Below are 19470 nucleotides of genomic sequence, written 5' to 3'. Positions count from 1 at the left end.
GCACCAGTAAATGAACACGTATGAGTGAATCAACATTATATATAAAAACGAGTAAATGAAGTTATTAAAGTAAAATTCAACTTCAATAGTTAAAAAATCTCCTCAGTGTACATTCATTGGTGTGTTTACGCGTAGAAAAATTATGCACAATTCGTTTTAATCATCGTACATCGATCATGTTCAATTTAACTCAGAATTGAAATTTGATGTTTAATTGTATGGTATTTCAGGTACACAGTATGTCCGGTTTAAGTGTATATATGTTATTATTTCTCTAACTATTCCAAATATAAAAGAATTTTTCATCTGAAGTTTGCTTGATTTCATGGAGCAAAGTTAATAAAATATGTGAATTTCTTTTTCAATTCTGTTTATAGAGATTTTAATAACAACGTAATTTTTTTAAATAGTACTACATATTTTTATTATTGTCATATTATTAAGCATTTCAAGATGAATTCAACGACTTATTTGAAAGTTCTGTTTGAACAATAATTTTTTTGATAACTGTAGGAATATTGGTGGTAATTTCATTGCTTCTTATCTCGCGGATTACACGTTATAGGTTTTTTTCAGTTAGTAGGTTGCAGATTTCACACGTCTATAGCATGCAGAAGTATGTGAAATACAGTAAAACAAAACTTCGATCGAGTTTAATAAAGTTTTTATTTCATTTTTATCCCCCTAAAATCTGTGATAGAAGAAAGAATTTTCGATTTTTACTACGTCTTTATAAATCACTCTACAGAATGATATTTTGCATAAAAATCCGCATCTAACAATTGAAATTTATCGCAAAAACAGGAGAGAAATATTTCGAAACGTAGAATTATAACTAGAATACACGTATTATGACTGACAGTTTTCAAGCGTTTCGACTGGAATGAAATTCAACGAAAATTATTCGAAGCTCTGTCTATTTCAAATATGAGGTGCTTATTAATCAGGCTACTGGTGTGCTACATCATCAGCAGTATGTCACAAAAGTATTCGTCCATCTTAAACGAATTTTACGTGGAATAATAAGTGGGATTGTAAATAAAATATTGCATCAAAACCTATTTTTAATGAACATTTATTAGTTTATTTCACAATAATAGTTCATTTAAAATAGGTCTGATACAGTTTTTTATTTGGAAACCTATTTATAATTCCATTCAAAATTCGTTTAATGCCTAAGGTGGCCGAATATTTTTGTCACAAACTGTGTACAGAATGATCTTTAAGAACTAAATTGCTGTACTAAAATCATACGGACTGTATTTTACGTGGAGCTTCTATAAAAAAACCTACGTCGTATTAGTACTATCATTCACTAACTACTTCCTTTGTAAGGATGCAAAATTTAAAAAAAACTTTAAAAAGTGCCATGTACCTGTCATTGTGTTTCCTGTGCCGCAGTAGAAGTGAAAATATTAGTTAATGTTATTGTTTCCTTTAAAGTCTGACACTGACAGACTATTATGAGTTAATAAAAAAATCTGAAGGTCCATTTCTAATTTATGTATTGGGTATCGTGTTGTGTAATTATGTTAACTCAGAGTGTTTGTTTGTTTAGATTGGGCCACTTTGAGGGGAATAGGCTTTATTCGAGAGTCTGAAGAAGACTTTATATCACAGGTTCAGAATATATAATAATAAGAAAATGCAGAATAATTTTTCTTAATCCTTTCTAATATTTCTTTTGAGTCTGAAACATAATTTAAGGATACCAGAAAGCTACAGTCTTATACAGAATCGTTAAAATTTTAAAATAAACAAATAAATCCAGTCTACAGACGACAGGTTAAAATTTACAGTAAAATTGCAAGGATATGCATCAGAATAATTAATTTATCGTTAGTACGTTGCATAAAATAAACATTGGTTTTGACTCTTTTCCTACTTCCATTGCTAACTTGTTGCTTTGTTAAATAAATTATTGATTATACCCTTACACCTAAACCATATTTATCAAGTGCAGTACTAATCAGTACTAATGCAAACTACAATTACCTTTTGTAGCTATAACTTGTTGATTAAATATATAAAACATGCTACAAATGTTTTTGTACGTGACTGTAATTCATAATGTAATATTTGTTCATATATTTCAAGCTGAATTTAAGGGAGCAATATCTACGATGTTATCGATTTTCTGTACATTTTATTTTATAGAGTTAATTCGTTTGTCTTCCAATATGTTCAACTATAATAACTATACAAAAATAATGAAGGTAAGAGTTTTAAAAAATTATTTTGAGTTGTACTTATATAGGGACCATCTAAAGTTCGATATCTTCAATCATATAATTGGCTCAACTAAATATCAATTACTCTATAATTCGTCGAGCTGTAGAAGAATGATATTCCTTAAAAGTTTAAGTTTCCGAAATAACGAAAAAAGATTCCATTCTATGCGCTATAATATTTAAAGTATTAGTATTTGAGGTTCCTAAACAGCATGTGTAACAATAAAGAATTTTCAATTTATGTTAATACATCCTCCAATTTTGCTCGTAATTCCCTGTTCAAGTATTCTTCAGACTCTGTATTTAAGGGAATTGGTAATGTTTTTAACGATTTACTGAAAATATTCCTCCCTGATGTACTTTATTTTTGTCTTTTTACGAAAAGTAAAGAGTGTTTAGAGAAATCTCGAAGCATATCTCCTTGTCATGCATACCATGTAGATATATTTTAATGCACACTTAAATTTGCACTTATAATGCCCATAGAAAAGAAGCTAATATATATTATACAGGGTGGGACAATAACTATTACCACCTCAGATATCTTCGAAGCTCTAAGGTTCACAGAAATATTTGTTTAACCAAAATTGCGCAGTACGAAGAGAGCCATCCGATGGCGCTAATAGTTTTTTTGCAGGTGGAGGAACTTTGGATATTTCAAGGTCACCTCTATTCTTTTATATGGATCGGTATGCTTTTGTTTCCGTAGAATGATAGAGGAACTTAAAACGAGTTCAACGACCTATTACATAAGAGCATAGTAAGTGTTCAAAATGATGACTATCACTATCTTGCAGCACTGGATTCTTTTTATGACCGATTGACGTGCAAGTTTTATAACGTCAGAACTTATTGACGCGCAGGCTACAATAACACTGGTCAACAAAATTTAACTTTTTGTTTGTCTTCGTACATCCAGTTGCTGATTCTTATAGATTCTTCTGTGCTGAATACGAATCAGTAAACAGTTTTCTGCCATCACCCTCAGTTTCCGAGAAATTTGATTTTTTTTAAAAATGCTAAATTTCAACTTTGAACATTTCCTGTGTTCAAACATTAATAGTTATTCAGTTGATTAGGCGTTCAACTGTCGCTCAACTGTCGCTCAGCTGCCGCCTTTGAGTACCACTGCCAGCGTCGCAGATTTTACTAAACTATTTCGCTCCTGTATTGAACACAAAACGTGTCTTACCATTTCTGTTAATGCTTTCCGGAAGAAAAATGTTTACTGTATCTGCTGACGCAGGAAGATTATGTCTTGCACCCTTACTTTTTCAAATAAATTGAAAAATATCTGTAAAAATTGGTGCATTTTGGGTGTCCTTTTCCCTTTGATCGTTATTTAAACATGTTTAAATGTTGATAATGCGATAAGAACGTATAGCATTTTATTCGGGAAAGTTTACAGAATAATTTGACGCAACAATCAACTGAATAACTATTAATACTTGAACACAGGAAATGTTCAAAGTTGAAATTTGCATTTTTCTTTAAAATCAAATTTCTCAGAAACTGTGGATGTTGGCAAAAAACTGTTTACGGATACGTATTCAGCACAGAAGAATCTATAAGAATCAGCAACTGGATGTTCGAAGACAAACAAAAAGTTAAATTTTGTTGACCAGTGTAATTTTATCATCTGTGATACCGAACCTCACCATACGTTCACAGACCATTGTCTCTGGTGTTCAACCTGCCGCAGCCTGTGGATTTTCCGCTGCCCATAAATGCATGTTATGCAAATTAACATTCCCGTGATTTGTGAATGTTGCTTCATCAGTAAATAAGACGGTATTAAGAAGTAACTCATTGTTTTAGATCTGATGTTTAGCCCATCGACAAAATTGAATGCGATTCGTGAAGTCATTCCCCTACAATTGTTCGTGAAGACTAACATGGTACGGATGAAATTTGTGACGGTGCAAAATGCAAAGTACGCTCCTCCTAGTAGGGGAAAGGTGTCTAAAACGATCCCTCAGGGTAAAATGATTCCTGGCTGCCCTGTGGCTGTTAGTGGTGCTATATCGTAATGTCGTTTTACAATAGTTCTCCCCGCACGTCTCCAGTCGTCGCTCGAAATGTCATGTGAAAATCAGTGCTTTGTGTGTTGTCCACAAGAAAAATTTAAAATTACTGCAATTTATCTAAGATAAAGTCTTTTTCAATGTTGTGTAACTTTTGTCATAAACGGTTTAATGTGACAGCTACTTCTTGCGCGGATTTAACCACAATTCAATAATAATTTAATTAATGTTTCGTTACCGCATGTAATAAGTTGAGGTTATATTCAACCACTGAATGGGAGTTGGGTGTTTGGGGTCATATGATCCTTCTTTAGTAGAATAAAATGATCCCAGGAATCATTTTACCCATATGCTATATTATTGCTTTTTGTTTTAGTTAAAACAATGCCCCGTCAGTATGAAAGAAAAACAACGCGTCAAACCTGTTTTTATTTAAATAAAATATAATAACTCAAACGCTTTTTAATGTTCGTCGTATTTACTATCAGTAGGTATAAATGATCCCCGGGGATCATTTTATACACATACATTAGAAAATGACCTTTAAGTATGCCTTCAAAGAAATGTGAACATATAAAAATAAAATTGAAAGAAAAAATATAATTGATCAGGTAACTAAATTTTATTTAAGCCAACGATAAGATAGATAGACTAACTTACAAAAACTACTTTACTTTTATTTAAATAATGAGCATTTGTATTTTTTATATAAATTACGCCTTAAAGGGATCGTTCCAGACACCTTTCTCCTAATGCCAGATTCGCGTTCAATTTGTCGCGAACTAATATCAGGATTTGTAGCCACACTTGCGAACATACCGATTTCATTTTCTTCGTTCGTTACTTGCTTGCGGCGTTCACTTTTACGAACACTTAAACTACCGGTTTGCCTAAGTATATCACACACATTTTTAAATTTTTCGACGCGAAGGCTGAGACCGATGTAGATATCGTTCAGCATGCAAGTTTTTTGCCCTTACAGAATTTTGTTGACATTCGCCATAAATAAGCAGTATATCGACTTGCTCTTCAAACGGATACATCGTGCCCGGTTGGACGATACGATTCTATTTTTATCATGTTTATCTTATTCTGCAAACTTATTAAAGTGTCCTCGAAATAGTGTTTATTTTTAGTGAAATGAACCGTGAGCATTATCGCTTTTCCCCACTTTCTATGACTTTCAATGACCTTATGTAATAGGTCGTTGAACTCGTTTTAAGCTCCTCTATCATTTTATGGAAACAAAAACATACCGATCCATTTAAAAAAAATGGAGGTGACCTTGGAATATCCAAAGTACCTCCACCTTCAAAAAAACTATTAGCACCATCGGATGGCTCTCTTCATACTGTGTAATTTTGGTTCAACAAATATTTCTGTGAACCTTATAGTTTCGAATATACCTGAAGTGGTAATAATAATTGTTCCGCCCTATATACCTATAAACCTCCTAATTGTTCCATTAAATTTAGTGACACTTTTGTAACAAAATTTAAGATAACGAATAATAGACGAAAAAGCTATTCATCGAACAATTATAAAAATGAAATATTGAACAAGGTATTTATAAACATTCACACAAATAGAAATTAGTAATGCAGCAATACTTAATAATATGTCGTATTCAGTTGAAAGCATATTCGACGAACTTCCAAATTTGTTTCTGCCTAAAACGAAGTATTTTACCGAAAGTTTTTAATCTACAGTGTCTATTTGTTATTAATGTAGAATAGTTTCCTTCTGAAACGAGCTGAATCACGAACTACGACCCGTTTTGTATATTTTTTTTAGCTTAAATTGAAAAGAATCTTTTTTTTTTATTTGTCTTGGTTTATTAATTTTTGTAAATTGAACCGTTCACATGCCAAAGTGAATAACTATATTAGTTTTTTAATTTTTTCTAATTTTAGTATCAAAGCACTTGACTTTTCATATATCTATATTTTATATTTCCATGTTTTTCTGGAGTTAATCACTTTGGCAAGTAAACAACTCAATTATCACTATGAACTACTCAAGTCGCGTTCAAATATAATGATCCTTTTTCCATTCACTTCGTAAAGTTTTATTTGTACAACATTTGTCGTTACGTTATTAAAGTAATAAATTGCGGTATGATAAAGTCAACTGAGGTGAATATAAGTGCATGTATTTAACTATACATAAACGGAATAACAAGAAATCGACACAAAATTCACGCAAATAACACGATACAAACACAATTTATTACAAATGCAGCACAAAATGACAGCGCAAACGAGACAAGTTACGATGCATAATGACACTTTGATATCAAATATTTGTTTAATAGTCGTTAAATATTTACTTTTTGTGCTTACTTTAATTATCATAATAAATAAGGCATACGTTGTTTGCACATTCCAGATACATATATGAACACATATAATTATATGTATAACTATAATAATAAAATATATATTCTATTACTTTAATAACGTAATAAGTAGTTAAAATTGTAATACGTGCTGGAAATAAGGAATGGAACATCGATGTAATATCACGTTTTACTCACCTAACATTATTTTGTGATGAAACGTGTAGTTGGCTGCAACGACTATTTCGTGAAAGCAGTGTTTCATAAGATCAGTATATTAGTGTAAACAGAAGATTAGATTCTTTAAATGGAAAGTCACAAGCGATGCCAAAAGTAATTGTTTCTTTTTTAATGAAATGTCATAAAGGTAAAATATTTCGACGTTTATTTTTTTGTTCATTTCTATGATTTGATAATTAAGGTTTTATGTATAAGACATAATAAGACATTACTAAAACACGATTTTATAAAATAAAAATTATTCTACATGTCAGAGTAAGATTTGGGATTGCACTTTTCACAACTTTGGAAATCGCAATAACCACGGCAAAATTCATCACGTTTGAACTGCTGATAAAAGAAATGTAAAGTAATATTATTTGTATATTAATATATAATCTGAAACAATAATAATATAATAACAGAACGTAATAGGTATGTATGAAAGCTGATTGATATGTGGATCATGGAAGTGGATAGAAAATTATATTTTTATAAATGAATTTCGAGACACTGAAATTCAAATAAAACTATAATTCCTGTATTTATAGTGTCAATTTATCAGAAATAGGAAATTGTAATAATCTATGCACCTTATATTTAAATATTCAATCTTTTGCATGTTCTGTACGCAGGTCCATTGTATTGCAATAAAAGTGATTGTTTTTGTTTTCGTTTTATAAAACACAGTTATCAGTTTCTTTTGTACCAAAAATATTACACGTAATATATTAATGTTTCTCATTAATTTTTAATTTTTAGTTCGAAAGTATGTTTCACCCCGTTGTTTTTTCGTGTCTAAACTGAAATTATATAACGTGAAACTAGCAAACATTAAACTTCGGATGTGACCTAACATTTAATTTACAATTTTTAAACATTTTATTCTTTTATTTAATTATTTATTTATTACTATTATTATTATATATGAAACTTTGTGGCGAAAACATGAAATAATTCTTCAAAAATACAAATACAATAAGTATCGTGACTTTAAAGTTAGATGGCGTTAGATAGGATTAAATATGAATGTACTTTTGATTTCCCAAATCATAAAAAGTAGTGCTAAATAATTACTAATTGTCAAATATATTTTAAATCTGAACTTCCACGAAGGCAGTTAGGACATTTTTGTCTACTGTTGTTTTTTACTTCTGGTACGCTGACATATTGATCCGAGTAATGAACGCGTGTGATTCTCAGCGGTTTTGTCACATTAATGTGTACAGTAGTACGGTTGTAAAATATTGAATTCGTGGAAACACACCTGGCATCCGAGGGTTTGTATGTGACGTCGTACTTTTCGACTTGTTCGACCTGACTCGTGCTCCAAGAGACGCGGACAGACGTCGGATTCAGGAACATCACAGTGATATTTTCGGGGACGCCAGGGATACCTGTCACCGAACCTGTGGAGATTAAAGGTGAACACGGTGAGTGGTATGGTAAAATGTGTCGTACGTCAGAATTTTAGTAGAATTTGAAGGAAAACAAAATGTCAAATGTTATATGGATCAAGAAAGTAATATTTGACATAGGAACTTTTTTACATTTTTATTTTAATAACGTCAATCGTAAAATGAAACTGCTTTAAGATGGAATTTAAATATGTACTTGAAATATTTTTTAACAATGAAAATAGCGTGAGGTGAAATAACAAGAGGTTAGAAAAACTAGTGTATTAATAGCTTCTGCAAGACTTAAAAAATAAACTTAAAATATTTCTATTATGAAGGATACGAATAAACTAAAAAAAAATTGACAAATAAATAAAATATTTTAAAAGAAGGTCGTACTATTTTTCAGCGTCGTTTAAATAAAATACTATTTTAAAAACTTAATGTAACCAACAAAATATTTTATTTTTATACTTATATGTAACATCTAAAATTAAATGGGTTGTACACTATTTACTGTTTACGCTGTTATGAACATTACGAATAAACTAAAAAAAATTGACCATAAATGAAATATTTCAAAATAAGACAGTACTAATTTTTACCGTCATTTAAATAAAATACTATTTTAAAAACTTAATGTAACCAAGCAACTATTTTATTTTGATACTTATATGCTTAAAATGAAATCGTTATTTACTATTTACGCTGCTCTGTTTAACATTACCCAAAGGAAATGACGCCTACAATAAAACGTTAGAAATATCACTTCAAAACTATTTAACACCTGTGTTTGTTCATTTGTAAAAAGTTAAATTCAAAAGTTACTTCTTTATTTATAAAGGGTAACAATAAATAAGAACATATTTTTCATAAATATTGTTGGTATACGATAATTGTTTTTGCTAAATATTCGTCAACGCAAACAAGAAATTTGTTATTCCTTCTAATTTTTAGCAATTTGAAAAAAATTATGAATTTGGTGGTTTTCGTAATTTATAAATTTATAGTTTATCAGAAAATATATTTTTCAAGTTTAGCGTGTTGTTCATGTTAATGTAGAATATCACAATTCTCTACTACATATATACGAATAACGATGGAATCCTTGAAATGGTAAATTGTGTACCAAAAATAGTTTTTGTTAGGAATACTACAAAATAAATAAAAATAAATGAAGAGTACTTTCGCAGCCATAAAAAATACGGCTATTGTTTCAATTCTTCAAAGAAACAAAACTGCTTACAAGTGTAATATAACTGACAATTATCGTCGCTAATAAATTACCTTTTTCTAGTTAATGCAACGCAAAAGAAGGAAAGGAAAAAAATAATTTTTAACTATACTTTAAAAATCGAACGTTAAAAATGTTATGAAGATACGAGTTCATTTGTGAAGTTAGGGACATTAGTTTACTAAATGATGTGTAAAAAAAATTGAAGAAGTTGCAATTGATCGGAATCGCGAAGAAAATAGTAAAGGTCGTTTTCTACAATACAATTTTTTAATCTGAGACTATAATGAAAATTTTAAATATATAACGAAGATTTATGTTACTTATATACATGTTGAAAATTTCATCAAAATCGATTAACATTGCTACGAGATACAAACGATTAAAAATGTTGAAAAACACCGTTTCTCCCAACTTTCGATCTACAACTGTAGTAAATCTAACAATTCTTACATCTTTTGATGCCTGCCGCTCGTTTCTGTATCAACCGATTTCAACGAAAATTTCAGTATGTAGGTATACATATAACTAACATAAATCTTCGATATGTATTTATTAAATTTTTCATTATAGCCTCAGATTAAAAAGTTGTAAAAAACGACCTTTAATATTTTCTTCGCTGATTCCGACCAAATGCAACTTTTTCATTTTTTTTACACATCATTTAGTAAACTAATGTCCCTAACTTCACGAAAGAACTCAAGTCATTTGGACCAATTTTAAGAAAGTTGTTCCGTTTTTTAAAGGGTGTACGAATATTTTTGACCGATACTGTACATATGTATATGTATACCGACATATGCTTACCGACGAAACCAGCCCCTTGGAGGAATAGTATGGTGGCCCAAAGGACCATGCCGCCAAAATGGCGGGCCAATGATGGACCGCGTATCGTTCCACACACTTGCTCGTTTCCACGTTTGTTTTCTCTCAGAGATGTGCGTTTCCGTGATTCATGTACGACTTGATGGTAATCTGTGCATGCATCTATCTCGAGGTTGGGGCTCATCTAGCCTCATTTGCCGTGCTGCATTCTGCTCCTCTCATTACGCCATAACCTCTGCAACGAAAAATGCAACAAATCGATTACACTGTTCAACAAATTTGAACTTTTTTTCGTTCTTGTAACTTCTAAAAAGCGTTTCTGATAGATCTTCATGAACTGAATACGAATCTGCAAACCGTTACTTTCCAGTCCAACAATTGGTGCGTTTTCTGTGTCCTTTTCAATTTAATATAATAGTAATTTATATCATTTTGTTCGGGAGAGTCTAGAGAATTATTTCGTGTCAAAAGAAATTCCATAACTATTACTGTAAAAACACAACACAATTCCAAAGTTGAAAATTTGCAATTTTTCTAAAAATTGATTTTTTCAAATACTGGACGTGCTGGAACGAAACGGTTTGCAGATTCCTATTCAGCTCATAAAGGTCTATCAGAAACGCTTATTGAAAAGTGCAAAAATTTTCAGGTGTTGAACCGTGATTATTATTAACAATCTAAGTATTTCCAGAAGTCTATTAATATTAAGAAACTTTTTGATGTCAGTGCTTTACTGACAAAGAGCTTCTTATTATTTTCTATTTAAATAAGAATGAAAAAAGTAATTGTTGTTACATTATGTCATACGGTTTACCTTATTGGTTCAGGATTATAATTTATCGGTGGGAATGAACAATCTATTAACAGTATTCTGGCTATCAATCATTGGCTCTAAAGTGTTTATTGGGTAACTCTTAAATCATTTAAAAATTGTAAATTGTCATTGGAATTAATTTGGTAATATTCGGAAAATGTGAGCAGTTTATGTATGTACAACAATTTTAGAAACAGAACTATGTAGATTGTAACTGATTTAGAATAAAGGTAAATTATTGATAAAAGTTCAACATACAGTTACACATTTTTTCATTAAAACTATACATTAATTATAATATTTTTCTGTATCAATTTTAATTATTTTCATTGGGATGCTTGGGATTAGATTTAGAGGGAGCTCTAAATTCATTGCCATAATTAGAGTCTACTGTACGTATATTGTAACTAAACACGTTACATTTCTTACATTTTGGTATTTATTACAAACTATAAACTATAGAGTACATACCGTTATAGCAGGATGATCCTGAAGGATCTCCAACCGACACATTGTATTTGCATCTCGCTGGTCGGGTGACGTAGATACAAAGTCATTCCAATTGTGATCTGCAACAAAAATGTGAGATTCTCGTTTATATAACTATGTTTTTTAATATTTCATAACTATACAGGAACATTGACAAATTTTGTTGTTTTACAATTTAGCTAATGGTCTTTGGGTTCTGAAGGTATCTCTTATTATAAAAAGGGTTAAAACAGCCCTATTTTGAACTATGATATTGTTCATGTTAAATAGCGCACCTTCATGAGAAATATATATTTTTATCTTTTCGATAAAAATGAAATAGCTACCTTTTAGAGTTAATTTTTTCAGAGATTTTCAAATAAACGATTTTCGAGGTGCATCACTTCTCTAGCAAATCGATGATACATATTTTTGTCATTTGTTTTCATCCTGACATTCTAGGAATGAAAAGGAAAACTGATCGATTGAACGTTATTTTCATACTAAACGATAACAACTTCCAACTGTCTACAAATAATTAATCCTTCTGCACTGTTCAGCAAATTGTTGCATTTCTATTGCTTGAATTAAATTTGATCTAAGCTATAATTAATTTAAGAAAATACACTTACAAGTTGGTGTCAATTTAATTCATAAGTGTCTTTGATCAAGAACATAATTAAAAAGTTAACCCTTCGCACTCCATTGGAGTGTTAATATATGTGGTAATTATTAGTGGTAAAATATATGCAAGTTGTCTTTATTACAATGCAAACTAAACACTAACAAATAAAATTTAAATTTTGTAAATCTCATAAATCTACATAAGAAAGCAACACTGTCACGAAAAACACATTTTTAGATTTCTACATAGTCATTTACAATAAAAGTGTCTTTGAAGTGCAAAAGATTAAACCCTGTTTTCGGGTCAAATTTTTGTCGGAAAGCAAAATTTACAAGTTTCACAACAGAAACAATAAAGATATCTTTGGAGGGCAAAAGGTTAAACTCTAAATTTGGGTCAAATTAGAAGAGCAACATTTACAAGTTTCAGATCAGGAACAACAAAGATATCTTTAAGTTTCTAGTAATTTACAATAAAGATAACTTTGGAGGGCAAGAGGTTAAAGTGTGAGTTCAGGTCAAATTAGGAAAGCAACATTAACACGTTTCAGAACAGAAATAAGAAAGATATCTTTAAGTTTCTAGTAATTTACAATAAAGATATCTTTGGAGTGCAAAGGGTTAAACTCCAAGTTCGGTTCAAATTAGGAAAGTAACATTTACAAGTTTCAGGTCAGAAACAACAAAGATATCTTTAAGTTTCTAGTAATTTACAATAAAGATATCTTTGGAGGGCAAGATGTTAAAGTCTGAGTTCAGATCAAATTAGGAAAGCAACATTTACAAGTTTCAGAACATAAAAAACAAATATATCTTTAAGTTTCTAGTAATTGACAATAAAGATATTTTTATTGTAAGGTTAGAGTTCAGATCAAATTAGGAAAGCAACATTAACACGTTTCAGAACAGAAATAAGAAAGATATCTTTAAGATTCTAGTAATTTACAGTAAAAGTGTCTTTGGAGTGTAAAGGGTTAAACTCTAAGTTCGGTTCAAATTGACTGGAATAGTAGACAAGGATTAAATGGCTGTCGTTCGATCGAAGAAACATTTATCGGAAAGGGCCAATAAAATTTTAACTGTAAATTCGACCCGTGAAAGCTGAAGATCACCATACAATCCACGGATCGCTTAACGTTCATTTCCTTTTGGGTTTCGCGTTCACGGAAGCACAACGGAATTGCAACGTGGCCGAACCGAGATACGCATTCCGCCGCGGGCATCGCAATTAATCCGTTGCACGCTGTGTAATTTTAATGGGATAACTTCCATGCCGCGTTGCAAAATGAATACTCGACGGGCAGTCGATGTAACCAGTCTCACGTGCGTTTAATCTCGTTAAAACGTATGTGATTGATAGATAGCGTTTCGTCGGTCACAGGCTTCTTATTTTTACAGGATCCACGTACAGGTAGAGTCAAAAGTCTGTCGTAGGCAGAGTTGGACAGAATTTTATTCGAATAATACACAGTGAAAAGCAACAGTATCTACGGGTGTCGTTCTGAGCTTTAAACAGTTAATGAGATTAAATAATTGTTCGACAAATGTCGATTAATTCATAATGAAGTATTATTCTATTATAAAAATTAAAATTTCCACGTTTAAACAGTCGAAAATGTCGAAATACTTTTTTTTTTATCTTTTATTCGTTATTTGAAACTTTTTATCTAGATAATGAGTTCGCCCATCTCTGGTCGTGGGGTAAATTCAGAAGAGACGCCACGTGGGGAGAAACGCCATACTTGTAATATTTTCTGATTGGAAGAAGATAATTGCATACAGGGTGAGTCAATAAGAACTACCATCTAAAATAACTCGTTACCTATTGGTTGTATCAAAAAACGTTTTAATGAATCATGTAGCATTTTAAGGGACACATTGGATGGATACAATTTGATTTTTTTATACCTCAGTTTGATTTCGATATACCAAGGTGACCTTGAGTTTCTTCAAGGTCAATGCATCTTTTTCCTTTAATATCACAGTGTCATCGATGGAGGGACGAATGCAACGATCTATATTATGATGGTATTTAAATAACTTTTTTTTGAGATACCAAGGTGACCTTGAGTTTTTTCACGGTCAATTCATCTTTTTTTTTTAATATCACGTTGTCGTCGATGAGAATACGAATTCAACGATATATATTATGATGGTATTTAATTAATTTTTTTTTAGAGATCAAGGTGACCTCGAGTTTCTTCAAGGTCAATACATCCTTTTTTTTAATATCACGTTGTCGTCGATGAAAAGACTTTTCTATTCCTTTTTTAATGAAAGTTTTCTCTGGAAAAAACTTCTATCCAGAAAGTGCTTCAACTCCTTTTCAACACTTGGTCGATTTTGGAATCGTTGATTTCGGAAATTATTGTTTATTGCTCATTGCACCATTACCAATTTTTTTATATTTTTCGAACGGCCCTGAAGCTCTGGTGCCCAATTTGAATTCATAAAGTAACCAAGCCTCAGCAATTGATTTTGACACTTACTTTGAGGTCACTTTTTCAAAACTTTCAATACGTCAAATAATACGTAATCAACGTTCATGATCACCGTCGCATTTCGTGATACCGTAAGTTATATCAGAAAAAATTTTATGCCGCGTGATCGGAGTTCATTTCTTCACCTGTCTACTTCGAACAATTTCATTGCTCGCAATAAAAGTTTGTACTTAATTGCTTGATCACGATGAAGCAGGCTCTGATTAATTGCTTGTTCCTGAATTTAAGAATGATAAAGTTGTCCACAACTATTATCGTACTATTCGATCATAACACTGAAATTACGATTAGGAGATTTTATCTCTAAATGACTGGCATTCTAAATCAAGAAGTAGATTGCGAGTTCCATGTATTTATAGTCCATACAAGTATATAGAACACGATAAAATAGAAACCATTTTGAAATTTATCACACACTTTATTTCATTTCTCATGGAAGACATACCTTAGAAGTTAATTTATTTTTCTGTATATTTTGAACTCTATGTTAGATATAAAAAAAATCTTGAAATGTAAATTTGATAGATTTTTATGTTCTATAAAACTATGCAATGAAATTCTTAAAAATTTGCTGTGTAAATAAACAAATAGTTAAGTAAACAAATTTTTAATAATTCTAGTGCACAGTTTAATAGAATATAAAAAGCCATTAAATTTTCATTCCAACTACTTTTTCATATCTACTGTAGTTTTTAAGATATATACACATTAACTCTTAAAGGGAGTTTTCACCCTGAAGAAGCAAAAAGTAGCAAAAAGAAACATTTGCCTCATATATTTATTTAGGTCCTCTAGAAACCTGCAAAGTTTCACAAAAATCGGATTGTCCTCGTTACCAAAGTTCCCTTGTTAGAAACAGTTACCTTATTCAAATCAATTCGACATACTTTAACTCTGCTGCAGTGCTGAGTCTAACTATACAAGTCGAAATAATGATGAAGCAGCAAAAACACGCAGATCTCTAAAAATGTCTAAGAACAGTCTAGATTGAAATTAACTGGAAAAAAATCTGTAAACTCATAACAGCGTCAAACACATCAAAATGATTGATTGACATAAAACCGGTCCGAAGTCTGTAGTAAGGTTAACTAAATGGGTGTTTAGAAGAAGGGCGTATGTTCCATTTAAAAAAATTTACAGGGACACAAAAAAAACAAAATTCATTGCTCAATGTAACAATTAAAGAAGCAGCTGATGTAACATATGCCTTTCTTTCACAATGAAAATAAATACCAATCAAATAATAAGAATGTTATTATAAGAAGTACACTGGGCATTGTTCCACGTAAAAATCCTATTCAAAAAATGTGTAACACACGCCCAGGGATGGGCAAATTTATTATTTAGACAAACAGTCTCAAATAACGAATACAAGATAAAATAGTAATTCGTCATTTTTAATCGTTAAGACATGGAAATTCTTATAATAAAACAATAGTTTTTAAATGAGTCGACATTTGACAAATAATTATTTAATCTTGTTAACTGTTTAAACCTCAGGTAACGCCCTCAGATACTGCAGATTTTCCCTGTATCATCCGAATAAAAATGTGCCCAACTCTGCATACGTCCTTCCTCTAGACAACCATTCAACTAAATTTCAAACAAAAACATCGACAAACATGTAAATAGTTACCTAATCCTGAAGTACATAAAACACAGTCAACGTTGTAAATTCACGTGAACCCCTTGTTCCATTTCACTGAACAACTCTAAACGGTCAACCAACCGGAACACAGCACGTGACCGCAATAAGACAGTCTGACAACATGTTCTCGTGACATAACCGTTAAGTTCCAGGCAATTCAGCGACCTCGTGGCTTCAACAACGATACCAAAACACAACCAATCACTTCCGAAAAACCGGATTATTAGTCGTGGGGGATAACGATCATCACAGGTATATCTCCAGAGGGTGCGTATTTATGGCAATTTCCGTGTGAACACGAAACGAATCGTTAATAGAGGGGTTGTACGTGGGTGCTGACCTTTCCGGTGTGCGTGGCGAACACGATATAACCGTGTATATAGGGTGGTCCACGCAACTTGTTCACTCTGAATAACTTCTAAAGTATGCATTGTATGAAAAAACTTTTTATAGGAGCGTTGTATGGTTTGGAGGGATACATTACGTAATGTATATGTTTTTTTTGTAAGTGGAGGCGTTTCGGAGATTTGAAGGTCAACTTCGCTTTTTTAAATGGAATGCTATATTTTTTATGCCAAAATATCGAAGAACGTTAAATTTTAAGTAAAAAAGTACTGACCTTTATTAGCCGTAAATCTAATAATTAACGAATAATTTCACTTTGTTTCTTAAAAATGGTCTGTGCGTAATATCAAGTCGAAGATTCAATACCAGCAAAGATTTCCGTAAGACCGCGGAGTTTTCGTGACAATGTTTATCAACATGACCGACTCTGCGTATGGAATCGTAATCGCTTATTCTATCCGTGATTCAGTATTGAAGTCATCATCAGTGTTGATCAGTCTTGAGAAGTTATCATCAATCAAACTGATATTACGCACAGACCATTTTTAAGAAACAAAGTGAAATTATTCGTTAATTGTTAGATTTACGGTTAATAAAGGTCAATACTTTTACACTCAAAATTTAATGCTCTTCGATATTTTGGCATAAAAAATATAGCATTCCATTTGAAAAAACGAAGTTGACCTTCAAATCTCCGAAACGCCTCCACTTACAAAAAAAATATATGCATTACATAACGAATTCCTCCAAACCATACAACTTTTCTATAAAAGGTTTTTTCATACAATGCATACCTTACAAGTTATTCAGGGTGAACGAGTTGCGTGGACCACCCTGTATATGGTAACATCGTGCCAACGAAAACATTGCGAGTAAAGTCTACGAGCCGTTCGAGCAACAAATGAAGATTGCGGTTTCAAATTGGCTCGCCCCCTTTCTGGCAGCTTCCAGAGACCTGGGCTTTGGAACGGCCAACTTAGTACAGGCCGAAACATAGTGAATTTGGCAACGCTGTCAACAGACCTATGAGAATTAAACCGATCGCGTTATCTGGTACCTGCTAGGTAAATGTACATATCAATGAGTTAACTGGCCCTTATTAATCCTTGGAGTACGGTCACCGGGTCCGTTTTGACTCAAGTAAATGTAATTTAAGCTAGGATTTGTTCATATTTAGTTATGTAAAAAAAGCAGGCGTTTTTTTAACGATCGTTTTCGAAAGTATATTGAAAAAGAAGGAAGCATAGGGTTTCAAACGGACCCAGACACCACTATCTCTACGAACGTTAAGAGACTCAAGCATTATTCTAAAACTGTAATTAAATTTGCACTAGGAAATTCCTCAACAGCAAAGAATATTCTATCAATTGACTGTTATTAATATGTATAAATATATTTTCATTAAACACAGCGGAAGAATAAAAAAAATAAATTCGTCCCTGAAGAGGTTAAATAGTATTTTTAAAACACATCGAGTCCTATTTTATTTGTATGCCAAGGGGTTAATCGAGCGTCTGTCTTTCCATTATTAACCCGGTATTACGATGGTATATTGTGGGTCTGTGTGAACTCTTCCTTGTGAAATGGAAAATACTTTTTAAGCTGAAAATTTTAATGACTTGTACGGTTTTCTGGGACAAAAATGTCGAGTGTATGGGAAAGTAATAACTAAAACTGCGGATTTTATGCATTTATAGACTACAGAGCTCTGTGGAATACAATGAAAGACAAAACTTTCATCAGATGTAACGAGATCCGTTTGATCGTAATGAGATACTTTAGAGAGAAAGGAAATTCGTATTTTTGCTATTGTCTTTATAAATCATTTTATAAAATATTATTTTGCATAAAAATCAAAATCGGAAATGAGGGAAGTTCGAGTAGCAGATGGTCAAGCAGTTGTTCGATATTAAATATTAACCCATTAACAACCGCGTAATTTAACCCTTTTGATGCTATAGGCGCTTAAAAGGGTTTTGAAATTTCATTCAGAGTATCCTGTTAGCGGATGGGGTAAATGTCCTAATTACTGTCAGTGTCCCTAATAATGTCACTTTATGCATTTTATTTAATAAAAACGTAGCGTATGAAGAATTGTGTTTAAAATGTGAATATTAAATTGAGACTCTGATGTACACCGGCGAGCAAACTCGGCTTCCACTAGGGGAAAAAGTAACGTGGGGAAAAGGCCTACTACCACTTAGTAAATTTATTTCAAGTCCTGAAGTACATGTTAAACCGAATGTTAATTTGGTATAAATTTCAGTAACTCCTAAAACTAAATGGTAGCAGGCCCTTCGTCAACTTCACTTTTTCCCCTAGTGGAAGCCGAGTTTGCTCGCGGGTGTACATAAACACAAATAAATATATGTACTTGAATGTACCTATTTAAAAATTAACATTGAAAAATGCAAGTGCAATTTAAGCGTCAAAACCGCGGCTACGAAAGTAGGAAGTGATCGTGAAATCATAGTAAAGAAAGAGCCATAATTTTTCTATTAAACTTGTGTCTATTGTACGTAGAAAATGAATTGTTAAAGTGTGTAAGAATTATTTTAATTTTTGAGGTGACAGTTGTAGGGACACTGGAATTGCTCGCAGATTTTGATTAATTATTAATTCATTCTTCATATTTAATGCATAAAATTATTTTTTTAATGAAAGAAATGTTACATAATATCGTATTCTAAACTGAAACGATTTTTATGTTAAACAACACGTAAAATGATTGAATGAAGTTACCCTACAATGTTAAGGTGGCAGTAATTGGGACATCTACCCTATTGGCGTTTAATCGATATT

General features: G+C 31.7%; 1 protein-coding gene and 1 long non-coding RNA gene across 2 annotated transcripts in view; both read right to left on the bottom strand.

Moving 5' to 3' along the window:
• The window catches only part of LOC107186336, a 96252-nt gene extending 85787 nt beyond the window's left edge, over positions 1-10465 (bottom strand). The window contains 3 exon segments of the mRNA XM_015574178.1: positions 1376-1390; positions 8080-8221; positions 10251-10465. Of these exon segments, the coding sequence (XP_015429664.1) occupies positions 1376-1390; positions 8080-8221; positions 10251-10452 (359 nt within the window). The 5' untranslated portion in view covers positions 10453-10465.
• LOC107186337 overlaps positions 10465-19470 on the bottom strand; it is a 32139-nt gene continuing 23133 nt past the window's right edge. The window contains exons 2-3 of the long non-coding RNA XR_001516179.1: positions 11554-11651; positions 10465-10503 (exon numbers count right to left, since the gene is read on the bottom strand). This is a non-coding gene — a long non-coding RNA (uncharacterized LOC107186337). The remainder of the gene's footprint in view (positions 10504-11553; positions 11652-19470) is intronic.

The sequence above is a fragment of the Dufourea novaeangliae genome, unplaced genomic scaffold (genome assembly GCF_001272555.1).
Source record: "Dufourea novaeangliae isolate 0120121106 unplaced genomic scaffold, ASM127255v1 scaffold85, whole genome shotgun sequence".
NCBI classification, from domain to species: Eukaryota; Metazoa; Arthropoda; class Insecta; order Hymenoptera; family Halictidae; genus Dufourea; species Dufourea novaeangliae.
This window is presented reverse-complemented; position numbering and strand designations above follow the sequence as displayed.